The following is a 27,646-nucleotide window of genomic DNA, read 5'->3' as shown; positions in this document are numbered from 1 at the left end:
TGAGACTTTCTTTTTCTTTTAAGACACTCTGAACGTAGAATACTAATGTGATCGTTCCATCAGTGCACCGAAGGTCTTGAATCCATGCTACGTTTCCGGGACATACTGGCGCGCAAGCCTGGGTGACTCTTCTCATTAGGTCCTTGGTCTTCTTTTCAGCAGTTTCTACGATGATCGAATCGCACTCTAGGGCTACTACTGAAGCAGTGAGGTCAAGAGATTTAACTTTCCACCCAACCGCGCTAGCGCTCCTGTTGAGTCTTATTAGATTCTGGCCAGTTGATATTTTGCATAGTATCGCACTATGGTCGCTGGTTGTGCAGATGTTCAAGACTTTCCAAGAAAAACCCCTTCGAGCTAAGCAACTACTGACAAATGTGAGGTCAACAATTGAGTTTGCCTCTCTCTTAGTATACGTTGTCGTGTCACCGGTGTTAAGAAGGATCATGTCCAGTGTAGCCATTGCCTCGAGAAGTGCTTTTCCACGTGTATTAGTGAACTTGCTGCCCCAGTCTGCTACCCAGGAATTGAAGTCACCAGCTATTGCCACGGGATAGTGTTTTCTTGCGTCCTCAGTTAGCTAATCAAGGAAGTCTTCAAACTGTTCATTAGAGAGACTAGGTGGTGCATAGCAACTGTAGAAGCGGAGGCCATCTACCCATGCTGCTACGAAGCCGGCTTCTTTATTGTTGACTGTTCTCTGAAAAGGACATTTACCGCAGGACCAGATGACGGCTTTGTTAGTGCTGTCGGATTCCCAGGGTTGGTTACTTAGGTGTCTATAAGGCTCACTTATAAGTGCTACGTCTGCCTCTAATTTGCGCACAGTTTGCATGAGCAGGTCATGCGCAGCCTCAGAATAATTGAAGTTGAGCTGCAATATCTTCATGTTCTTGGCTTCGTTATCTTCTGGAGCGCTTCTTGGAAGACGGGGCATCTGTTCGTCCCTGCATGGTGAGCCGCCTTTTCTACGCCGTGCCGTTCAACGCACAGTGCACATTTAGCTGGATTTTTACAATCAGCAATTTTGTGTCCTTCTTTTCCGCACCTTATGCAGTGCTTAAACCGGTCGACTTCGGTTTTGCACTGAGATCCGAAGTCCCCAAAGTGCCAGCATTTGAAGCATCGTATGGGTCTCTTCGTTGCTCTTATTCGGCAATTGACCCAGACGATTCTTATTTTGCAGTTTCCTTCCAGTAACTTTCGTGCTGCAGCTGCTGGTAGTGACACTGTGGCTGTCTGCGTACCCCTAAAGGCTTTACGGATCTTGATTGCCTCTAGTGGGATTTCACAACTTTCTCCAGCTTCCCTCTTTAGAGCGGTCTGAATATGCTCTTTCGTTGTGTGGCCCTTTGCAGATCACTTTGGCCTCCTCCTTAAGGATGTCTGCGATCGTCTTTTGGAGGGCTTGGCCTTTGTCAGTGCTCTTCCTCGAAATCGTAATCAATAAGTTGTCACTCCTGGTCTTGTTGATCTTATCCACAGTTGAACGAACCTGCTCATCTGGGACGTCCTGCTTTATGCGACGCAGAATCTCGGCATACTTTGTTTTCTCGGCCGGGCGGATGATCAGTGCGTCGGGTCTGATCCATTTGCGTGGTTTTTTCCGCTTAGGCTTTGGCCTGGGCTTCTTCGGCAGCTGCTTTGAGAGTTGCTCTCTAGCTAGCTTCCTCTTCTTCTTAGATTGTACTTTTTCCCAATCAGTCACCTTCTTAGGTTTGTCACCCTGCTCTGGCACTCGTTGCGGAGGGCTTTTTTTCAAGTATTTCTTCTTTTTGACTTTGTCGGTCGGCTCTGGCGAATTTCGGTCCTTTCTCTTTCCAGGCCTTGTGTCAGTTTCACCTTTGTCCTCAGCAGCAGATTCGCCATCACCGTCGGCTCCGGTGTTTATTGCTTCTTCCGTCTCAACTTCAGTTCGAATGCGTCGTCGTGATGACTGCCATTCCTCGTCCAGTTTCGTAGGCTTCCAAGAGCATTGACTACACTGGTTGTCTTGGTCTTTATCTCCTTGTGGATATTGACTTTTGTTTAGACAAACTCTTGCAGCTCAATGGTCATTTTTTTAAGGCGCTCCAGCGCTTGCTTCAATTGCTGCTTGTTGGGCATGAAACCCGTTTCCACTCTTGTTTGTTTCCTGTAAATTACTCATACTTTTTTGATTTAGCAGCGCATCGTACGGAGTGGAGCGGGTTGTCATAACTAGGAACGGGTGTACCCTCGGAGATAGTACTCATACCCCAGTTCCCTGAGGCCTAGCCGTCACTTAGCCAGTCCCGGAATACACGGACGGACTAGACTCGCTCGGAGTAGTGAAGATTCCGATCTCTAACACTCACTGCGTACTTCCTGATCAAGGCCCGAAGTGGCTGGCTCCTGATCCGCAACTGCAACTTACACCTCGGCAGAGCAAACTCACATCAGCCATAGCCCGCATCGATGGAAATAATCGACACGGGTTCCGGACACTCCCAGTGAGTTACAGCAGGGAACGATCGTCTTGCTAGGTCAGTTAGTGTGACCAACCTATTAAAGGGGGAGTTTTGTCCACGGAAGCGTATTTTATTTCGCTCCTTCCCTCTGTACCTCATCAACTAAGCGTCCTAATGTCATCCAAGGACAGCGAGCGTTTTTCCATCCACTATGGGGGGACGCGCCTGGTAGCAGTTTCTCCTCTGCCGCAGGTGTGTGTGTGTGTGTGTGTAACCCTTTTATAACTTTTGAACGGCTTGACCGATTTTATCGCGGTTGGCGCCATTCGAAAGGGTTAGACCAAACTTGAATTTCAAATACATTTTGAACCGATTCAGACCAGTAGACTTTCAGAAATCTCTAAAAAACTACAAAAAAAAATTTTTTAAATTTGCTTTTTTTTAATAACTCTTAAACGGCTCGATCGATCAATTCTAAAAACTAATTAGCTCTTGTCATCGAAAAACCACGTCGATTGCTACCAAGCCGGTCAAAATCGGTTTATTCGTTCGTGAGTTATCGTTGACGAAAAAAATCAGAAATAAGTATTTTTTTCGAGTTACATCGAAATTTCAGATCTGATCAATTTGTTTCCAGAAGTATATCATAGATTTTAAAAAACTGCGTCGAATACTCCTAACCGCGTGAAAATCGGTTTATTTATTCAAAAGTTATAGCAGTTTGAGAATTAAAAAAATCGTGTTTTATCGAACTTTGATAAGATTTTTGAACTTGAAGAGCTCGAAAGCATAGGAAAGCTATCTCTTTGAACTTGGAGATCTTAAAACGAAATCTGAGTCCCCACTCGTTTGGGTTGAAAAAACTTAAGAAAATTAGTAGAAAATTATTAGTTGAGTTCTAGTCCAGTAGTCTAGCCGAGAAGTTGATTTTCTGCGAAAAATAGAAAGAAGTCTCCAAAAAATACGATTGATGGCTTAAACGATCTGAAATGAAGTCTATAAAAAGATTTTTTTTGGATTTTTTCTGGAAAAGAAAATTAAAATTTGTAACAGGGAAAATCGAACTTTCCGCGTTCATTATCGAACAGATTGTTACGTTCTCAATTTTTAGTATTTATTTTACTACGCCTTTAAATTGGTAGGGACGATTTTTAAATTGAAAGAAAAAAATTTAATTAAGAACTGTCGAATAAATTCAGGTTTGGCATCATTGGGTGATCTATTGACCCCCGGTGTGCCGTCACAGATGAGCTTACTTTACCTAACTAATATTTTAGGGACTCACCTTTATTGGCCCCATTGGCCCCAGTGTCCAAGTCCTGGTGATGTCCGTCCAGAAGGCAGGGCGGTTGTTGTTGACTGGAATGGACTGACCCTCTTGACCCTGGTACGAAGGAGGCGGTGATTTTGGAGTCTTCTTCGGCGGTTCGTACTACTTTCACACGCGGTTCGACGAGTATTTCGTCGTCAATTATTCGCAACGACGGTTTCGTTGCCCGCACTACCTCTACTTCCAGTTCAACTGGGTTTTTGTTATTAATTGCCGACAAACTGAACGGTTGGGCTAAGAGACGACGGCCCCGTTGTACCGAGCGACCGGATCGACTCGATCGTCTTCCTCGAGCCATGAACTGGAGGATTTGGTGTTGGCGGAACGCTGGCTAGTGCTCGCACCGAAGAGACTGGAACCTGGTGAACGCTGATAAGCGCTCGACCAGCAGGATGGGTTAAGTTGGCGGAACGCTGGCTAGCGCTCTCGCCGAAAGGTTTTCTTATTTGGGGTGGAACAGCTTGTTAAGCGCTCGCCCCCATAATAAGTATAGTGGACTATGTATTCGGTATGGTTGGTATTTATTCGGATAATAGGATCTGGAGAGATTCAAGTCGGAGGGCAGAGCTCTTTACACTAGCGAGCCTCTGGATCTACTGACTGAATTAGCTCCAGATTAGTTTTTTATAAACAGTTTTTCAGCCATGTTTGCAGCTCAGGTTACTCCCTGAGAGATTCATCAAGGCCCGGGTCCCATGCTGACGTAAGATAGTTGGACTATCCGCGGCCGCGGTGACTCTCTGCTGATGCCTTATCGCGAGACTTCCGTTACCAAGCTGCTGATCAAGCCACCAGCGAAGCAACGGACATCTCTCAATGTGCATTCGGAGAATTTAACGAGATATATTTATTTAAAATATAATATTTATAAAGTAATCAGAAAAAAATAATTTTAGGCGAAATTCTGAGAACGTAACAAGATAAACTGTATTTTTGAGCTCGAAGAGCTCAAAAACATCATAAATGCAATTTTAAGCGCTTAGGTACGAAATGAGCGGGAAGTTGCCGGGATGGCCTTCAGGGTCAACCGTTTTCCTATTTTTTTTTTAGTAGATTTCATAGAAATCTAACTATTGCATTGGTCCTTATGACGGAACTTTCGAAAAATTTTGCTATGATTCGACTCAGCTCTTCGAACTGATTCAGAAAATATGTGTAGTTCAAAATTTCATATATTTTTTTTTTTTGCATACAATCATAGTAGTTTTCTTTCTACGCATTAGGAAATCTACTTACATTTAAACTGCCGAATGGTTTTTTTATATTTTTAAATTGAAAATTTTATTTTCGACGAGAATTCATAAATTCACTTGTAATGTAGTGAGTATTGAAAAAGAAATCTTTTTTCTGTCAGTAATAAAATAATTCCTCTTGATATATTTTATTAACAGTAATTGTGTTGTCAAACAGAATTATTCAACAATTTCGAAAAAAAATAAGAAACTTAGAATTTATATATTGTGATATTAGGGATTGATAGCAATAAAACCAATTCTCGTAGCTATTATTATTGGTACTTAATTTTTTTTCAATATTTTTGATGATGGTTCATAAATGAAATTTCGTCATTTCAACATGATTTATCATTTTCAGAATATTTGTCTTCTAAATAGGAATCATTCAGTATCAGTTTTGGCACTTCCGATAAATGAGCGTAGATCTGCAAATTATTAACATTTTAATATGAGTAAATAAAGTTTACCTCTTAAAGTTTACTATCTATATATATTACTATCTAAATATACTGAATAGACTATCTGAATAGATATAATAAACTTTTAGTTAACACCGCTTGAATGGTTAGGATTTTGAATAAACTGCTTAAAGAGTAAAAATCGATAGGTCTGTCACTTCTAGCATCTTCATTAACCTTTGAAAAATCATGAACGAAAAATATTTGCACAGTTTATGTGGAAAAATATTTAAAAAAAAAGTTCACTTAAGTTTATGTCCAGTGATGATAATTATGGATATAAAACGTCGAATTGCTAGTTCGATATTACTTGAATATTCGATTCAAAACTTGATAGATAATCAAAGCTGTATTTCTTACCTGATTAGTTATATCAATGTTATGATTTGTTATAATTGTGTCATTATTATAACCAAAATCAAGATTGTCTCCAATGCCAACGAAATCTGAGTCCCCACTCGTTTGGCTTGAAAAAATTTAAGAAAATTAGTAGAAAATTATTAGTTGAATTCTAGTCCAGTAGTCTAGTCGAGAAGTTGATTTTCTGCGAAAAATAGATAGAAGTCTGCAAAAAATACGATTGATGGCTTAAACGATCTGAAATGGCGTCTACAAAAAGATGTTTTTTGGATTTTTTCTGGAAAAGAAAATTACAATTTGTAACAGGGAAAATCGAACTTCCCGCGTTCATTATCGACCACATAATTGACGCACAGTAGGTAAGGTTTTTCCCTTACCTTTCGATTTTTGACAAGAGTTTCGACTTGTCACCGGGCGTGCAAATCGAAAGTCCCCACTACTGACCCCGAGAAATGAAGTGGGGCGTAACAATAGGAAAGTTCGAGAGCCGGAGTTCGAGGGTTATAAAAGAGCCGGCAAGAAAGACATCGAGGCTTTTTCCCTTCTGAAAGCCAGTGGTTTTTTGCTTTTTGAGCCAGTAACGCCTTTCGAGCGAGTAACGCTTTTTTAACCAGTGACGCTTTTGGAAGTCGGTTCGAGTGTGGAGTGAGGCCAGTGGCCTGTCGCTGAAGTTATGGAGCGAGTGCCTTTCGGGAGAACCAGTGTGTGTACAAGGGGTATTCAACGTGTGGATCATCATCACTGGAGGCCAGCGCACTGATTGAAGTCCGGTAGACCAACTAGCCGCTGATCCTGCCATTTTGCTGAGTATCAGTCACCGTTGGAAATAGTAAAAGTTAAGTCTCAGGTATTTTACAGTTGTTTTAGGCCAAAACTTAATTTTGTAAATTGAGAGGCTGGAATGATTGTGATTAATTTTTCGCTACTGTCTCAGGCGTTACTTTTATATTAGTAGGTTCGTTCATACGTAAATTATTTGTCAATGTTATTTAGTTAGTTTTGTCGCTGGACACTTACATTGAAAAATAAATTTAATTGATTACTTATTAATTTATTGGTAAAAAATTTATTAGTAATTTATTATAGGCCTTTTGGCTATAATAAATTAATTTTAGTTAAGAATTTGCAAGACAAAAATCTGAATAATAAATGAAACTGTGCAAGTAAGATAGTGAAGGTCATTTTAGAAATTTCTTTGGCTGACAATTTTATTGAGACGCTTAGGATTCCAGTAGTTAAATCTAACAATTTTGGTGAAATTAAATTTAGGCCGATGTGCTGAATTTAGTGAATTTAATCAAAATAGTGAATGAATTTATTGATTAATTTGTTGAGCTTAGAAAATTATTTAAGTAACTTTGTTAAGGAGATTTGGATCATAAATTTATTTAAAAAGATTGATTAATGCGTTAATTAAGAAATTTTGTTAATGAATTTAGTGAATTAATTTGTTTAAAAATTTTAGTTAAGAAATTTGGTTAATGAATTCAGTCAAGGAATTTCGTAATTAATATATTTAGTAGAACAGAATTTTGTATTGAATAAATATTCGGTGATTAAATTTGGTGAATTATGATAATGTTGGAAGTTTAATCATTTAGTTGATTAGTAATTAGGAGAGTTGAGTAATTAAAGAATTTTGGGGAATTAAATTAGCGTTCGTTGGACGATTTTATGTGGTATTTAGTAAGTAAGGTTTTATTTCGTAGCCTTTCTCAACTTCTCACGACCCGATCTTTCCTTCTCATGCTCCCCGGTTTCTGGGACACCGAGTATAAAATCCCAGTGGCGCCCTTTTCAAAGAGGAAAGGGGTGACCAATTGGACAGGGCTAACCACCCCGTTACAACAGCGTCGACGATTATTGTTATTAATTTTCTTTGCGGGTACTTCTTGATTTGTCAATAGTAACCAACCGTGTTCATTTATTGTTAATAAATTTATAATTTAATTTTTTAATTAATTGCGAGCAATCCCGAATACTTTCCTCGTTCCTCTAAAATTAAGTCGTACCCTTAAGGCCCGCCACCCGACGAAGAGAGTCCCGGACCGGAGTAGCTGGAAATCGACGTGATCGGAGCAAAGCTCCTGGCGCCTAACAACAGGTAAAGCAGGTAGGCCAGACTATTTATTTCGGACTTCGTCCTCGCTAACGCACAGGGACGAAAATACCCGTTATAATACATCCAAACACACACACACACACACACACACACACACACACACACACACACCTACACACACACATACGCACGCACACACATACGCACGCACACGCACACGCACACATACGCACACACACACACAGCGTATCGGGCTGCTGGAACTCGCATCGGAAGCCTCCCCAAGTCACGGATAGGGGAATGCCCGGCAGAAATGTCAGGTACCGAGGAAATAAAATAGTCAGGGTGGACCAAAACCCAGCAAAAACGATATGAAAATGTCACAGAACTTTTAAACATCGTTTACTGCACAAGGGAGGGATACCTCAGTACCCGCGAGGGAAGACTTGCAAACGAGCCTGAACTTGTCGTCATCAAGCGACCGTTGGGACAACAGGATCGACTCCATGGCTCTGCTATCTAATAATGCTACAGGGAGTAAGACAACAGCCCAGATGGAAGTAGACGAATAGTCAAAAAACGTTCCTCCAAAAAGTGGAAGACCTGTTGCTCCCATCAATACTTATACGTTCCGAGAAAGGATTAGATCCCTACCAACTGTCACCGGCCAACAATCGCCAATGGAACGGCTCGGTACCAAGATCGAAGATTTAGCTGATTTGATCAAGGACAAACAAAATCTCCATCATGAAATCAGAAAATTATTTACGTCTATTGGTACGGCATATTGGCTGGCCAACAAATCACCAACGACGCCAGCGACAACTTCTCAAACATCTCCGTGGATGAACACAAAACCACAGCCACTTTTGGTCACTCCTGAGAAACTGCCACAGCAAGGAAAGGACAACAACAAGAAGAGTCAGCTTTCCACGCCCACTCCTTCCTCAGCAAGTGATAATCCAGCACAGAAAAAGTCTGCCCGAAAGGACACTTGGATCAAAGTGACTTGGCAAAAATAGAAAAAGGGAGAACAACACGAAAAAGTAGCTCCCCCTACTAAAACTTTAGAACAACCAAGTAAGGGTGGTTCTAAGAAACCAAGGAGGAGGAAGACACGAGCTAAGGCTGTTCTGGTCCAGCCAGCTGGAGGGCGAACGTACGCCGATCTCCTCAATGAAATCAAGGCCAAGGCAAACCCTGTCGAGATGGGTGTAGACATAAAGTCTATAAAAAGGACGAAGTACGGAGAGTTCTTTTCGAAATTGCCCGGAAGACCAAAGATAGCAGAGTTTTCATCGAAGTGGTAAAGTCAGCTACTGCTAATATTGGTACGGTCAAGACGCTCACACCAATAACAACGATCGAGATCCTCGACTTGGAAGGAATCTCTACCGGCGACGTCCGTGAAGCACTTAAATGTGAATTCGCTAACAGCCTCGAGATCAAACGGGTAAATCTGACAAAACCCACACCACGAGGCAATCGTGCAGTCTTCTGCGTGATAGATGAGGCCAGCGTGATTAAGGCCTTTGACAAGGCCCGTATAATAATCGGCTGGGTTAAATGCCGTATACGCCCAGTTGCAAAAATAATCCGCTGCATTAAATGTCTTGGTTTTGGACACCAAACACGTCAAAGTGTGGGACCAGGCAGCTGAAAATCGGACGAAGAAAACCACAAAGCTGTAAACTGTACGGAAAAGCCAAAATTCTTCCTTTGTACTCTGGGCAAAGAGACCTAGGACGGTTTATGCTATATTTCTGGCACCGGAGCTTGCAAGGCATTCTGCACAGCACTTGACGAAGCCACGAGAAAGCAGACACGCATATTAGAAAGCAACTTGAATAGGTGCGCTTTGGTGCAAAACCTGCTGCGCCAGCATATCTTTGAAGATAAAATCGACGTCAGCTTTATCTGAGAGCGGCATCTAAACATCAAAAGTAAAACACGGTTCACTGATAAGTCCAGCACTGTAGCTAAATAGATAGTAAACTCGAATAAGGCTTCGTCTGGATTGAGACTCCCACGACCTACTTGATGAGTGTCTACCTTTCACCCAACGAAGGGATCAGTGTGTTTCGCCAGAAGTTGGCAAACATAGAGGACACCATTGGCAAGATCGACGGCGATGACATCGTAGCTGGTGATTTCAACACTAAATCGGCTAAATTAGGTGCTGACTTCTCTGACACCAGAGGAAACGAAGGAGCAGACTTCGCAGCAAGACTTGACCTCATAGTGCTGAACACTGGAACTACTACAACCTTTAGAAGACCAGGGTACAAGGAATTTATCCTAGACATTTCGCTGGTAACTTCAGGGATAGCCAACATGATTGAAGACTTGACAGTATCCGAAAAATACAGTGGCAATGATCACCAGTACGCGACATTCAGAGTTGGACTGGCCCCTCGAAAGCGATGAAGGAAATTGCTGCTGACAGAAGCAGCACCAGAGAAATTATAGGCACCACACTCTCCCCCGAGAGATTGATAGCCTGCATGCTCAGAAAAGAAAAGTGGTCAGCTGTCGTAGGCGTGGTGAGTAGGCGTGGTGAGGCGCAACAAGGACTGGATTGAAGTAATGCTAACGCGGTTCCGATCCGTACTATCTACGGGAAAGAAGAGAAGAGTTTTTTTTTAGTGGGTAAAAATTCCACACTACCGACCATCATCTTTCAATGATAGCGGTCGAGAACTTTTTTACTAAAATTTTCTGCTCTTTCAGGAGCACGTTTTTAATATTTGAGCTATTACTTATACTTTTTGAGATTTTGCCAAAAAGCTAGACAGCTAATTTTTTTAACGGTTTTTTGTTTAAAACAATTGTAATTTTCTTTCCTAGAAAAAATCCTAGAAGCGTCTTTTTATAGACGCCATTCTGGATTGTTTAAGCCATCAACCATATTTTTAGGAGACATAACTGATTTTCGCAGGAAATCCATATTAAAGCCATATTAAAGCAAATTTTGAGGGAGTTGGGAAAGAACGGATAGGGGAAAGGGGGAGACCTACTCAGTGGGAATTTTTCCGTAATTGAAAAAATAATCAGACAGCCCAGACTGGGAATCGAACCCAGATCTCTCGGTTACGCGCCAAGGGCTCTACCAGTTACGCTATCCGAGACAAGTACTGACTACTTTATTCAGTCACGTATATAAGACCCACAGAATTTAGTTAATTTAACCAAACTTACTGGAAATCACTCGGAAAATTATGATTTCCTCTAATTTTGCTACTCAATTGGTTGGTTAAGAATTTTAACAGGTATCTCACGGTGGTTTCAATTTGTTCATAAATTATAAATTATAAGTAAACAAAAAAAATTAGAATTAAAAATTGAATATCTCCGAAACTATCAATCTGACCTGTAAAGTTTCTGCAAGTAAATTGTAGAGCTTGAAAAAACTACAATTCCTTATTTTTAAGTCCCCGTTCGACCAATAGATCATTAGTTATAAGCAATCAAAATGTTATAAACACATTTATTTTGCGAGCTGAAAATTATCCGATCGTGGATTTTTTATTTTTAATAGCTTTTTAACATTAAAACGAACATTTAAGCTTCTGATGAAATGGTTATCTCGAAAATTCGATTTTTCAAAGCCAAAAAACCGGTTTTGATTTATAGACCAATATCTCGGGAACTAATTAAGCTACAGAACACGCGTGAAGCTTGAAAAATAGAAAAATTTATTGCAAAAAATTTGGTTATTTCGTAAAAAATTAATTTTTAATAGATATCGAGTGACTGTGAGTTGAACGCAAGCGGATTTCTGATCAAGCGTATGGTAGTAGAAGAATAATGTGGTGAGGCTTTCGCTTACCTCCGAAGAGGCCGATTCCGAGCTCAGAAGAGCTATACTCGCACGTATATTTGTCCTACTTCCACCATAGCGAAAACACAGCCAACATCATGGACAAGGAAAAACCTCTGCTCTCTTGTGTATACAGTCATTGAGCAGCGTATGGTAGTGGAAGAATATATGGTAAGGCTTTCGCCTACCTCCGAAGAGGCCGATTGCTGGGCTCAAAAGAGCTACACTCGCACGTATATTTGTCCTACTTCCACCATAGCGAAAACACAGTAAACATCACGGACAAGGAAAAACCTCTGCTCTCTTGTATTCATACAGGCATTGAGCAGCAGACCGGATGGTAGTAATGGAACTCAGCAGTTGTTCCCAACGAGTATAATTTTTAATTTCAATTTTTTGGTTTACTCCAATTTTTGAACAAATTAAGACTGCCGTTCAATACTTGTTAGAATTCTTAACTAACTGATTCGAGTATCGAAATTTTATTTTTATTTTATTTTTATTTTTCTTATATACATCTCAACAGCTTAAGAGCCAATAACAGAGATAGAAAAAGATACAATAGTTATTCTGAATAACGCATGACAGCTTACATTCTTGTATATATCATATTTATATAAATTTCAAAATTTGACTTTTAACAGAGTAATAACATTATTTAAAGTACTATAGTTGGATGACAATAGTATGTATTTACAGATGTTGATGCACGATAATCTATTTGTCTGGAGTTTATTATGACTGATGCAAGCGCACTGGCACTGACACGCGATATGCAATCGAGTCGATCGATATTACTATCTTGCTGTACAATGAAATTGCATGCATTAATTAGTCTATAAATGGGTAAAGACAGCGTAAAGTTGTTCCTCAGCCGTGGCAGATAGAAAGGCTGATCTGAACGTAGCGATCTTTGAGGTACGAAAATTGGTTTCTTTTCAAGAAATCTATGTTCTTAGATAGTATACCAGTTATCAGTAGTGTAGATACTTAGATCCTTCATTCATCTAATGTTAAGTTTACATCAACATACATGGTTAGTTAACATTAGATAACACCGGCACACAAAACAAAAAGTTGTCAGTAGTTTTGACAGGACCCATATACCTTTAAGTATTTCGACCCGCTGAATCCGAATTTGAGGTCAGTTTGACCCGTGCACCGTCAAATTTTCGAGAAAACTTTGAAAAACTGAAAAAAATGACGAAAATTGGCAGTTCAGGCGATTTAAAATGATTTAAAAATTTTTTTTGACTTAAACTGAGCATGATTTTCATGTATTTCGACCCGCTTAATACTTACCTAAAGTTGATTTAGACCAGAAGCCATTAAAAGTTAAAGTAAATTCCAAAAATCTCTGAAAAATTGCAAAAAAAGCAAAAAATAGTAAAACAAAATTAGGAAAGCGGTTGACACTAAAAGCCATCCCTGAAACTTCCCGCTGATTCCGTTAATACATAGCTGTTTTATTTTAGTTCTTCGAGCTCAAAAATACAATCTGTGTGTTATTTTGAGCTCTCTGAGCTCAAAACGATACCTTTTCTATGCTTTTGAGCTCCTGAGCTCTAAAGTCTGATAGAAGTTTCATAGAACACTATTTTTTGAATTTTCAAACCGCAATAACTTTTGAATGAATGAACCGATTTTCACGCGGTTGGTGGCATTATTCGCAGTTTTTTTAGCCTCATACGCAATTTCTAAGTTTCAATTGGTCAACCAAGAAATTTCGGAGTAACTCCGAAAAAACACTTTTTTCGGTTTTCTTTCGTTCACGATATCTCTCGAACAAATCAACCGATTTTGACCGGATTGGCGGCGATCGACGTGGTTTTTTAAGGTTGAGAGCTGAATAGTTTTTGGAATCGATCGGTGGAGTCGTTTAAAAGTTATTCCAAAAAAACCACTTCTGAAGGCAGCCACTGCAAACATCGGCACAGTCAAGACGCTAACACCAACAACAACGATCGAGATCCTAGACGGATGAAATCTCTACCGAGACCGAAGTCCGTGAAGCACTTAAACGTGAATTCACTGACAGCCTGAAGGTCAAACAGGTAAATTTGACATCCGATTCAGTCTTCCCTGTAACATCTCTAGGGAAAGGAGAGAGGAGGATATTTGGTCGGTATTGTTGCAAAATAATATTGACTTCTGAGTCCGACATACCCAGGCACCAACACCTAGTCCTGGCACCAATACCAAGTAATTCCTGGCATACGTAAATGTATTTTACCTCCTCTATGAAAAAAAAAACACACACACACGCACAAACACACACACACACACACACACACACACACACACACACACACACACACACACACACACACACACACATACAGACATAGTGACGCCCTCGCGGGAATAGTCAAGAAAGCTTCTTAGGATCTCAAAACGTCGAGATCTGATGAAAACTCGATTTTCGAAAAACGAGGTAAAACCAATAACTTCCCGATTTTTGAAAATTTTCAATTTTCTTGATGAATGAAAATAAAAAATTTTAAACATGTTATCCGATCTGTGGAATATAAATTTTAAATTTTTTGACCTAAATCCTTAAAAAATTTCAGTTAATTCTACTTTTCTAACTTCCCGCTAAGAAAATTGAAAATTTTATCGTGGCTAACGCTATTTGAAAGAGCTTGACCAAACTTAGATTTTGAATATCATTCGGACCAATTCGAATCAGTAGATTTTGAAAAATCTCAAAAAAATTATAAAAAAAAAATTTTTGAAATGTGGTTTTCTTGGAATTACTTCTAAATGGCTTTACTAATCAATTCCAAAATTCACTCAGCTCTTTAGATCAGAAAACCACGTCGATCACCGCAAGCCCAGTCAAAATTGGTTGATTCGTTCACGAGTTATCATTGACGAAAAAAAAACAAAAAAAGTGTTTTTTCGGAATTACTCCAAAATTTCTCGCTTGATCAATTTAAACTTGAAGAGTCTTCATGAAGCTCAAAAAACTTTGTCAAATGCCATCAATCACGTGAAAATCGGTTTATCTATTCGAACGTTATTTTGATTTTAAAATTTAAAAAATAATGTTTCATCAAACTTCTATTAAACTTTTGAGCTTTAAGAGCTCAAAAGCTATTTTTTTAGCTTTAAGAGCTCAAAATAATACACAAATTGTATTTATGAGCTCGAAAAGCTCAAAAACGTCGTAAGTGCAATTTTAAGCGTTTAAGTATAGAATTGGCGGGAAGTTGCAGGGATGGCCTTCAGAGTCAACCGTTTTCCTAATTTATTGATATTGTTTTTATTACACTGGTGTCCTGGTGGAATCCTCTTGCAACACTTCTGTTAGGCCAACAATCAGGGTTCACGAACTATCCCTGCTTTTTATGTTTGTGGGATAGTCGCCATAAAAAAAACCACCATGTTATAAAAGAATAGCCAACGAGAACGAATTTGAATCCTGGTTCTCACAATGTTACCCGAGAACCTCTAATTGATCCTTCCAAGTAATTATTACCGCCACTTCACATCAAGCTTGGTCTTATGAAGCAGTTTGTCAAAGCTTTAGACAAAGATGGTAACTGTTTCAAATATTTGGGGGAAAACTTTCCAGCTATAAGTGATGCAAAATTGAAAGAAGGAATTTTCGATGGACCCTAAATTCGGACTTTATTTCAGGACAATATTTTCGAATATGAAATGAACGAAATTGAGAGAGCAGCATGGGCAAGCTTCAAAGAAGTATCACAAAACTTTTTAGGTAATACGAAAAGAGAGAATTACGTGAATTTAGTTGAAGAGTTGTTGTACACCGACGATACTTTGAGTTGCTTGATTAATTCAAAATTGCAATATTTTGATTCTCACCATTCACACCTTCCTGAAAATCTTTGCGATTACAGTGAAGAGCAAGGCGAAAGATTCCATCAAGACATTAGTGTAATGGAAAATTGTTATCAAGGAAAGTGGGATATCAATAAGATGGCAGATCATTGTTGGACATTGAAGAGAGATCTACCTGAGAAAATAAGAAAGCGAAAGAGAAACCCTTTATGTAGGTCATTTGAAGATAAAAGGATTAGATATAAGCGGAGAACTAATTAAAATTAAAAAATAAACGGTTTTGAAAAGATTTTTTTAAAGAATTAAAATTTTTTGAGGATTTAGGTCAAAAAATTTAAAATTTATATTCCACAGATCGGATAACATGTTAAAGATTTTTTATTTTTATTTAAAAATTGATTTTTATCATAACGGACTTGATTTATTATGATTTTCAGTTGTTTTTTGCCATTTATTTAGATTTTTAGAGATGTGAGAGTCATATAAATTCGAGATTTATATTTGGCAGATCAAAATACATGAGAATCATGATTAATCTAATTTTATAAAATTTTTTTTAACACAATATCTGGAATTTTTTGCTTTTTTTACAATTTTTTGCTTTTTTTGCAATTTTTCAGGGTTTTTTGGAATTTACTTAAACTTTTAATGGCTTATGGTCTAAATCAACTTCAGATAAGTATTAAACGGATCGAAATACATGAAAATCATGCTTAGTTTAAGTCAAAAAAAATTTTATATCATTTTGAATCGCCTGAACTGCCGATTTTCGTCATTTTTTTCGGTTTATAAAAGTTTTCTCGAAAATTTGATGGTATACGGATCAAACTGACCTCAAATTCGGATTCAGCGGGTCAAAATACATAAATATCTATGGGTTCCGCCAAAAGTACTGACAACTGTTTTTTTTGTGTGGCGGTGGCACACAAAAAATTATAATTAAAACCCCCAGCTGGGTAGATTCCAAATTTTTTAAATGAAAAATATTCGAAAAATTTTCGCTGTACTCTTTCAATGTTATTGATTTGATTTTTATAAGTTGGTGACGAGACTACTGATGCATATTCTAGTTTCGGTCTAACAAATGCTATGTACTGGGCTTTTAAAACATTTAAATTCTTAAACTTTTTAGTGGATCAAATAACAAATCCCATGGTTTTAGTTGCTGATCGAACTATGTTGGTATAGTGATCATTAGGGCCGAGAATTTAGTTTTTTTAAAAGAGAGAGAGACAGAAGATAGGCGTAGCCAAGCGTTCTGATTGGTCGTAATGGATAAATTGTTTTTTGTTTATCGCTATTAAGTGAAGACAGCAGCTTGAATAAAAAATAAAATTTAGTTTGCTAATCCAACATGAAAATATAAAAAATATGTCAAAAAAAAAACAGGTTAGTTTGCAGATGTGAAGGTGCTTGTAAACAAATAAAAGTCTGTGCTGCTCAGATAAATAAAAAAGAGAATTTGAAACACCGTGTTGTAACTAAAATGTTTAATGAAATGAATTAAAAGTGAACAGTGACAAGCTGGCGATTTCGCTGGAGATCGCGTAAAGGAATTGCTCCCGGTCTCACTGGTAATTTTGCTAGAGATCGCACTGACGGTCTTAAAGGTCTCGCTGGAGGTCACGCTAGAAATCTTGCTGACGGTCTCGCTGGAGATCACGCTGATAGTTTTTCTAGAGGTCTCGCTGTCGGTATCACTGGAAGTCGTTTTGCTGGGAGTTGTGCTAATGGTATGGCTGCCGGTCTCGCTGGTAATTTTGCTAGCGATCACAGTGACGGTTTCGCTCGAGATCACGCTGACGGTCTTTCTAGAGGTCTCGCTGGAGATCACGCTGATGGTCTCGCTGGAGGTCGTTTCGCTAGAAGTTGTGCTAATGGTATTGCTGCCAGTCTCGCTGGTAATTTTGCTAGCGATCACGGTGATGGTATCGCTGGAGATTACGCTGACAGTCATTCTGAGAGTCCCGCTGGAGATCACGCTGACGATCTCGCTGGAGATCATGCTGACGATCATTCTGGAGGTCTCGCTGGCCATCACGCTGATGATCTTTTTGGAAGTCTCGCTGGAAATCACGCTCATGATCTTTTTGGAGATCTCGCTGGTGATTACGCTGACGGTTTTTCTGGGAGTCTTGCTGGAGATCACGCTGCCGATCTCGCTGGAAATCATGCTGACGATCTTTCTGGTGGTCTCGCTGGTGATCACGCTGACTGTATTTCTGAAGGTCTCGCTGGAGATCACGCTGACGGTCTCTCTAGAGGTTTCACAGGAGATCACGCTGACGATCTCGCTGGAGATCACACTGACGATCTTTCTGGAGGTCTCGCTGGCCATCACGCTGACAATCTTTCTGGAGGTCTCGCTGGAGATCACGCTGACGATCTGTTTGGAGGTCTCGCTGGTGATTACGCTGATTACGTGATTTCCAGCGAGACTTCCAAAAATATCGTCAGCGTGATGGCCAGCGAGACTTCCAGAAAGACCGTTAGCGTGATTACCAGCGAGATCTCCAGAAACATTGTCAGCGTGATCACCAGCGAGATTTCCGGAAAGATCGTCAGCGTGATCTCCAGCGAAACCTCTAGAGAGACCGTCAGCGTGATTTCCCGCGAGACCTCCAGAAAGATTGTCAGCATGATTTCCAGCGAGACCATCAGCGTGATCTCCAGCGAGACCTCCAGAAAGACCGTCAGCGTGATCTCGAGCGAAACCGTCACTGTGATCGCTAGCAAAATTACTAGCGAGACCGGCAGCCATACCATTAGCACAACTCCCAGCAAAACGACCTCCAGTGATACCGACAGCGAGACCTCTAGAAAAACTATCAGCGTGATTTCCAGCGAGACCGTCAGCAAGATTTCTAGCGTGACCTGTAGTGAGACCTTTAAAAAGACCGTCAGTGCAATCTCCAGCAAAATTACCACTGAAACCGGGAGCAATTCCTTTACGCGATCTCCAGCGAAATCGCCAGCTTGTCACTGTTTACTTTTAATTCATTTTATTAAACATTTTAGTTACAACACGGTGTTTCAAATTCTCTTCTTTATTTATCTGAGCAGCACAGACTTGTATTTGTTTACAAGCACCTTCACATCTGCAAACTAACCTGTTTTTTTTTTGACATATTTTTTATATTTTCATGTTGGATTAGCAATCTAAATTTTATTTTTTATTCAAGCTGCTGTCTTCACTTGATAGCGATAAACAAAAAACAATTTATTTATTACGACCAATCAGAACGCTTGGCTACGCCTATCTTCTGTCTCTCTCTTTTAAAAAAACTAAATTCTCGGCCACAGTGATCATTAAGTCAACTGGGAAATTGTAAGTTGTGTCTAAATTACTAACTGTACAGACCTTCTCTAAAATCACCCCGTCGATTTGTAGTAAAATAATATTGGGCTTTTGGGTTTTTGAAATGATATTATTTTTGTCTTATTTAAGAAAAGTTTGTTATACATACACCAACTGATAAAGATATTCAGGTTGTTCTGTAAGTAGGTACAATCATCAATGCTATTTTTGGCGAGATAAATTTTTGCGTTGTTAGCAAATGAGTCAATAAGTACTGATAACAGGAATCCAACATCATTAATGAATATAAGAAAATGTAAAGGACCGAGGCTTGATCCTTGCGGAACTCCTGATGTTAAACAGTATACTCGAGATAGGAAACCATTGTAAAGTACATGGTTTTTCCTATTTGTCAGACAGGATATTATAAGGTTGACTATTTGCTCCGGTATGCCTAGGTTAATTATTTTGTCTATCAGTATATTAATGTCTACCTTGTCGAAAGCCTTAGAGAAGTCTGTGTGAATAACATCAACTTGTTTCCCACAAGATATATTGTCCGCAATATATTGAGTGTATGGATTAAGCCTTTATTAAGCCTTTTTGATGAATGACTGTTTAAAATATCATAGGATTTAATAACATTTAATAAATAATTTATTAAATACAATTGCTGTTAATAAATGTACTTCTCTCAAAAATATGAATTTATTAATAGTTCATTATTTTTGCAATTCCTTAGAAAAAAATTAGCATCCGTATTTCAAATAAAATTATTAAACAGTTATAAATTTATTTTACAAAATAATCCTCATTTGAAGAAAACTACGTAGCTTTGCTTTTACCTCCTCCTCCCCCCCCCCGTTACGTAGCTCAGCGTAGTATTCAAACTTATCCCTCTCCCCTCTCGATAAGGCTACGTGGTTATGGACGCTCCCTTAGGATAAATCGATTAATAGATCAGCCTTCATATCCCAATAACCAGCCAGAGAGTTAAAAAAAAGCGGAGAGTTGAAATCACCCAACAACACCAATGCTCCAGCATTCATGGCAGAGTGTGACGAGAGCAGTTCAAAGAGATCGGAGTAAATATGTGTAGGCAGGTCAGGCAGAATGTAACTATTCACTATGTGAGTTTTAATACCAAAATTGATGAGTAGAATTCCAGCGATCTCAACCCGGGGGGGAGAGTTAAAGGATATTATCAAATTTTAAAGGTGCTACATTGAATGTACTCCTGTAGGCAATCAGTACACTCCCACCCGACCTCCTGAACTCCTCCCGTCGATCACATCTAAAAACAGAATAATTGTTATTAAAAATTTCGCTATTAAAAACACCCGATTTAAGCCATGTTTCGGAAAAAGCAAACAGGTCATACTCAGTCAAATAAGTTTTACTATAAATGTCATCCAACTTAGTATTCAAACCTATAACATTCTGGTAGTATAATGTTAAATCAGAAGAACTAGAGTTTAAGTTGTTGAATTTCTCGGAATCGAAGCTGAAGTATTTCGACGACCCTGAACTATGATCGGTTGACCATCCACCGAAAAATTTATCGAAATCATAATTTTTTTAGTGCTTGCCTATAAGTTTTGCAAGACCGGTTAAAACTGAATAGATTCTATGGAATATGAAAATAATTTTTGTGACTCAAAAATATTTATTCTCGATAATTATCGAGAATATATATATATTTTTTTTTTTCGAAGAATTTATCAAATTGATTGCACTTATTTTAACTCAATTGAAGTTAAGCTATTCTTCATTTTACTAATTACTATAAAAGCAAACATTTCATAATAAAAGCAGACATTGATATCCTTCTGTTAAAAAATAACAAATTCAAATGATTCATTTTAAGAAATTTTTGAGCTAAGTAATCCTTTCTTGAACTATTATATTTTTTTCTTTCAGTATATGAGGTACCTAATATTATCATCCGATTTCTTAACAGATTCTTTTGTTGATGCTTTCCAAATAGGATTGGAACCAGTCAGAGAGAATTGGTTAGTCATTGGTACACTTTGAATATGATCTGAGCTTTTTTTTTGCGTTTCAACTTTCCATTCACTAGCTATTTTATTTATCCTTTTTGTCAAACTGTAAAAAATTTGTAGTTTTTTTAAACAAATATTTCGATCAATAACCGAATAAAAAATTAAAGACTAACCTTCGTGTTCGTATAAAATAAACAACAAATATAGCTATACTACATAAACAGAAAAATATTGTTAAAGATATCAAAGCCCAATGGATTTGTTGTTGGATATTGTCAACGGTAAATGAGCTTTTTGTTGGAACATCGATCAAATATAATGATTCCGTTAGAAGAATCGATTTTAAATTTGTCACAATTTGTAAATCGCTAGATGCCCTGAAAATTGATAGATACTTCGATCAGTTAAATTGTAGTAATCAATATTATGTAGTGTTAGGGTGTGCAAAAATGTAACTTCCGTGGAGAACATTTTAAAATTGGAATTTTGAGTTCCGCTTTTAACAGGGGCTGCGTTGGGGCATTTCCTAAGATATTTTGGTGTGAGATGATGTATTTGATTTTCATGGAATTTTTTAACAGAAGCTTAGTTTGGGCATTTCCGGTGAAAATTCAAAATTTGGCTGGAAGTACCCAATTAAATCTCCTGTTAAAAAATTCTATGAAAATCAAATACATCGTCTCACAGCAAAATATCTCAGGAAATGCCCAAACGCAGCCCCTGTTCAAAGCGGAACTCAAAATTCCAATTTTAAAAGGTTCTCCACGGAAGTTACATTTTGACACACCCTAATGTAGTATGGTAAAGAATCAAGCTACAGAGAAGCAAGAATAGACTCTTCCGGAGTAGAATAAAATTTTATTTAATTTGCTGCCATAGAAACTGTCAAGAAGTGATTGATTTCAATCTCATTTTATAAAATCAAACTATTGTGAGCGACGCTGGGCAACTTAAGTAGCAGATGATTTTCTAAATCTATAAGTTCTGTACTTATTTTCACCACGCATATAAAAAATGAACTTATATCTAATTTAACAGTCGATTTGGAAAATAATTATGACTCTTAGTATTCTAGTATAGAAGCATGAATTTCAGGTAATTTTTTAAAGTGCCGTAAAAAAAAGGCAATCAATATTTTTACAATCCATTTTGTTCATAAGTTATTTATTATCATTAGAAGAATACAGAAAAAAAAATAAGGAAAACGGTTGACCCTGAAGGCCATCCCTGCAACTTCCCGCTAATTCCATACCTGGATGCTTAAAATTACACTTATACCGTTTTTGAGCGCTCTTCAAGCTCAAAAACACAATTTATGTGTTATTTTGAGCTCTTCCAGCTCAAAAGTCTGATAGCAGTATCATAGAACAATATTTTTTAAATTTTCAAACCTCACTCACTTTTAAATAAATCAACCAATTTTCACGCGGTTGGCAGTATTTGACGCAATTTTTTTAGTTTCATGAAGAATCTTCAAGTTTGAATTGATAAAACTAGGAAATTTGGAGTAATTCTAAAAAAACACTTTTTTTGGTTTTCTTTCGTTCATGATATTTCTTGAACGAATAGACCAATTTTGAGCGGCTTGACGGCGATCGACGTAATTTTTTCATGCTAATAGCTGATTACTTTTTGAAATTGATTAGTGCATCCGTTTAAAAGTTATTTCAAAAAATGTCGGAGTTATGTTAAAAAAACACTTGTTTCCAAATATTTTATCGAGGATATCTCTCGAACCAATCAACCGATTTTCACGTTTTTGGCGGCGATCGACGCGGTTTTTTAAGCTCTAGAATTATTTTATATCATTAAAAACGATCCGAGAAGAAATGACGAAGTTATGTCGAAAAAACACTTTTTTCGGTTTTCTTTCGTTCACGATATCTCTCGAACGAATCAACTGATTTTGGCCGAATTAGCGACGATCGGCGTGGTTTTTCAAGATTAAGGGTGGATTAGTTTTTGAAGTTGATCAATAGAGCCGTTTGAAAAATATTCCAAAAAACCACTGTTAAATATGATTTTTTTCTTATTTTTTTTGAGATTTTTCAAAATTACTCGAAATCTATTAGTGCAAATCGGTTCAAATTCTCGGGGAATCTAAGTTTGAGGGAACTCTTTAGAACGCCGTTTAGTACGCTCCGATCGGTTCAGTCGTTCAAAAGTTATAAGCGAGTCACACAGACACACAGACACACACACACACACACACACACGCAGACACGCACGGGCACACACACACACACCTACACACACACGCACACACACACACACAAACACACCTACACAGACACGCACATACACACCTACACACACACGCGCACACACACACACACACACACACACACACACACACACACACACACATACGTACAGACGTACGGACATCATCGTGAAAATAGTCAGGAAAGCTTCCTAGGATCTCGAAACGTCGAGATCTGATGAAAACTCGGTTTTCGAAAAACAGGGTAATAATAAAACCAATAACTTCCCGATTTTTGAAAATTTTCAATTTTCTTAGCGGAAAGTTAAAAATCTGGAAAACGGTTGACCCTCAAGGCCATCCCTACAAATAGATTTCATACTAACTTTACCATCTCTCTATACCTCTACGTGTAAAAGATGCAATTTCGAAAATTAATTACTCAAAAACGGTGCGGTGAATTGATCTGAAATTTTGGTGGTGAGTTATTAATATATTTATCCTTCGATAAAAAAAATTCCATAAGTTTCTTGAAATATGCTTTTCGTGGAGGTACTACCTTAACATGGTTTTTGTGTGTGTTTATTCGATATCAGACCAACACAAACGCAGACAATCGAATTGTGCCCTTTTGACATGGTTTAAATGTGTGTTTACTCAGTAATAGGCCAACTCAAACGCTGATAATAGTGTTGCGCTCTTTTAACATGGTTTTTGTTTGTGTTTATTCGATAATAGACCAACAAAAATGCGAGTAATCGTGCTGTGCCCTTTTAACATATTTTTAATGTGTGTTTACTCAATAAAAGGCCAACACAAATGCGGGTGATCGTGTTGCGCCCCTTTAACATGGATTTTGTGTGAGTTTATTCGATATTAGACCAACACAAACGCGGGTAATCGTGTCGGGGATATTTTGTCACGAGGATATTTTGTCTGAGGATAATTTTAACACGGGGGTACTTCGTCCGGGGATATTTTGTCCGGGGATAATAACGCTTGACACCAAAAACAATAACTTCCCGATTTTTTTAAATTTTCAATTTTCTCAGCGGGAAATTAGAAATAAAAAATATTATTTATTTAGAGTAATGTTGCTATGGCATGAACTAGGGAGAAGTTGAAAACAAATCTTTTCACAAAATGGTGACTGCCTGAAAAAAAAAATTAGGAAAACGGTTGACCCTGAAGGCCATCCCTGCAACTTCCCGCTAATTCCATACTTAGGCGCTTAAAATTGCACCAATGATGTTTTTAAGCTCTTCGAGCTTAAAAATACAATTTATGGGTTATTTTGAGCTCTCCGAGCTCAAAGAGATTGCTTTCCTATGCTTTTGAGCTCTTCGAGCTCAAAAGTCTGATAGAGATTTGATAAGACACTATTTTTTGAATTCTTAAACCGCAATAACTTTTGAATGAATAAACCGATTTTCACGCGGTTGGCAGCATTCGACGCAGTTTTTCAAATTTTGAATTGATCGCGCTAGGAATTTTGGAGTTATTCCGAAAAAAACACTTTTTTCGGTTTTCTTTCGTTCACGATATCTCTCGAACGAATCAACCGATTTTGACCGGACTGGTGGCGATCGACGAGGTTTTTTGAGGTTAAGAGCTGATTAGTTTTTTGAATTGAACCATAAAGCCGTTTAAAAGTTATTCCAAAAAAACCACATTTAAAAAAAATTTTTTTTTCAGTTTTTTGAAGATTTCTCAAAATTTATTGATCTGAATCGGTCTAAATAGTTTTCAAAATCTAAGTTTGGTCAAGCCCTTTCGAATGGCACCAACCACGATGAAATCGGTCAAGCCGTTCAAAAGTTATAAGCGGTTCACATACTTTCACACACACACACACACACACACACACACACACACACACACACACACACACACACACACACACACACACACACACACACACACACACACACACACACACACACACAAGCCAGAGCAAGTAGAGCTAACAGGCTTTGCAGACGACGTTGCAGCCACTATAGTGGCGGACAGCGTGGAAGAGGCTGAACTGCTAGTTCGGGAAACCATCGACACCGTCGAGACTTGGCTCGATAAGCATCACCTGAAACTCGCCAAACAGAAAACCGAGATGGTCGTTTTGACCCGTCAAAAATGGTTTCCAAAACCATTCGGTATGGACATGGGAGGAACAACGCTGACGTCAACAAGGGCCCTGCGGTATCTAGGGGTAATGATAGACGAGAAACTATCTTTCCGTGAACACCTCGACAGTGCATGCAAGAAAGCCAGCAAGACTGTGTCTAGCCTAGCACGAATTATGACCAACACCATGGGACCAAGAACAAAAAAGAGAAGAGTTCTTCTAGAAGCAGTCCACTCGGTACTGCTTTATGGAGCGGAGATATGGGCAGACATATTAAAGCAGAAGACCTACCGGCGAAAGATCGCAGCAGTACAGCGGCGAGGCGCTCTCAGGGTTGCCTGCGCCTACCGCACAGTTTCCGAAGCGGCTGTATTGGTCATTGCAGGAGCCGCGCCCATCGACCTATTAGCGTTCGAAAGAGCAAAACTCTATGACGCTAAAGACAGTGATGATAACATGAAGGACGCAAGAACGAGGATAAAGGCGGAAACGCAGCAAGAGTGGCAAGACCGATGGACATCGGGAGAGACGGGCAGATGGACGGCGCGCCTGATCCCAAACATCAACGTCTGGCTCTCTCGGAAGCACGGGGATACGGACTTTTTCTTGACCCAGCTATTGACGGGACATGGGCAGTTCAATGCCTATCTTTTCAAGATGGGTTTGCACAGCACACCAACGTGCAAATACTGCCCGGATAAAATCGACGACTCCGAACACACATTCTTCGAGTGTGCTCGATGGAAGGACTACAGAAGAAACACTGAAGAGATCATAGGCACCAGGCTCTCCCCCTCAAGCCTGGTGACCTATATGATCAAACAAGAGGAAAACTGGTCAGCTGTTGCAGTTTATGCACAGCACCTCCTGAAAGACAAAATCGCAGAAAGGGACCAGTAGCCAGGAGTAGGCGTCGTGAGACGCAGCACGACTGGATTGAAGTAATGCTAACGCGGTTCCAATCCAGTCCTCCCCGTACCATCTAGGGGAGAGGGGAAGAGGAATGTTTTTTTTTAGTGGGTAAAAATCTCCACACTACCGACTATCGATATCTGCCGGAAGATGGGCGGCAGAGTTAACGATACCGGTGTCTTTTGAAGATCTTTTTTCGTACCTCTTTATAAAAAAAAAAAAAAAAAAACACACACACACACACACACACACACACACACACACACACACACACACACACACACACACACACACACCCTTTACCAACGAAAGAGGACAACCGCACAAAGTGCCGAGGAACTCAGAGCTAAAGAACGGCAGAACAGCATCGCGCGATGGCAATCGCAGTGGGACGCCGCGACAACAGGGAGATGGACACACCGTCTCATACCAAGGATTGACGTTTGGCTTAACCGGAATCACGGCGAGGCCAACTACTATCTGACCCAGATGTTGTCAGGACACGGCTGTTTCCGGGAGTACCTTTATCGCTTTAAGCACGATGATTGCCCAGAGTGTCCGTCTTGCCCAAGAGTTGCTGAAAATGCGGAGCACGTTTTCTTTGAGTGCCCTCGTTTTAACCCACAGCGTGATGAGTTAGAGAAGATCCTGAACAAGAAAATCACACCAGAGTCAATAGTAGAAGAAATGCTGTCATACGAAGCTGCCTGGAACGCCACAAGCACGTTTACTACCGAAGTGCTTACAGAGCTGCGTTCCATTGAAAGAAAAAGGGCAAATGACAGAAACTAGAAGGAAGGAAAAATAACACCTTAGCCACCAGAAGGAATAGCAGTAGCTAGATCCTCCCCTCACGAAGTAAAGCCTGACGGCGGTTTACATGAGGGATTAGAGGAAAGAAGAAAAGGGGTTTAGGGTTTAGTGGGTAGGGGCGTTAGCGTCGAGTTTTAGTATGACGCTGCGTCGAGTCGCCACATATCCAGGCCAAACAGCTATGCCTGGAATCCGTAAGAAGGATTCCCCCCCCTAAGATAAAAAACACACACACACACACACACACACACACACACATACATACAGACACCGTGACAACCTCACGGGGATAGTCAGGGATGCTTCCTGTGACCTTCAAACGTCGAGATCTGATGAAAACTCGATTTTTGCAAAACGGGGTGAAAACAATAACTTCCCGATTTTTTAAAATCTTCGATTTTCTTAGCGGGAAGTTAAAAATATTTTTTTACTACTTTTTTTGACTTTTTCAAATTTTTTAAAAATAGTAGAAATTGAAATTTGGGGATGACCGTAGCTCATGCCATAGCGACATTACTCTAGATTAATAATCTTTTATATTTTTTTATTTCAGATTGCTAGGAGGGTTAGAATTGTGGGCATGGTCATGTGCCAATTTTTTGGCCCCCCCCCCCACTTCATCCACTGCTTATTTTTTTAATTTTCAACTTTTGTTATTTTTTTCTGTATTCTTGTAATGTTAATAAATACTTTAAAAAAAAATTGATTGTCAAAATATTGATCTTTTTTTTTTATGGCACTTCGAAGAATTACCTGAAATTCATGCTTCAAAAACGAACCGAAAAGATATCGAA

At 39.0% G+C, this 27,646-nt stretch overlaps 1 protein-coding gene across 1 annotated transcript in view; it reads right to left on the bottom strand.

Moving 5' to 3' along the window:
• Positions 1 to 5,289: 5,289 nt before the first annotated feature.
• LOC123266357 (protocadherin Fat 4-like) overlaps positions 5,290 to 27,646 on the bottom strand; it is a 261,115-nt gene continuing 238,758 nt past the window's right edge. The window contains exons 10-13 of the mRNA XM_044730596.1: positions 20,976 to 21,179; positions 20,732 to 20,905; positions 5,813 to 5,918; positions 5,290 to 5,419 (exon numbers count right to left, since the gene is read on the bottom strand). Coding sequence (XP_044586531.1) covers positions 5,330 to 5,419; positions 5,813 to 5,918; positions 20,732 to 20,905; positions 20,976 to 21,179 — 574 coding nt within the window. The 3' untranslated portion in view covers positions 5,290 to 5,329. The remainder of the gene's footprint in view (positions 5,420 to 5,812; positions 5,919 to 20,731; positions 20,906 to 20,975; positions 21,180 to 27,646) is intronic.

Source organism: Cotesia glomerata, linkage group LG5, assembly GCF_020080835.1.
Source record: "Cotesia glomerata isolate CgM1 linkage group LG5, MPM_Cglom_v2.3, whole genome shotgun sequence".
In the NCBI taxonomy this organism is placed as follows: domain Eukaryota; kingdom Metazoa; phylum Arthropoda; class Insecta; order Hymenoptera; family Braconidae; genus Cotesia; species Cotesia glomerata.
This window is presented reverse-complemented; position numbering and strand designations above follow the sequence as displayed.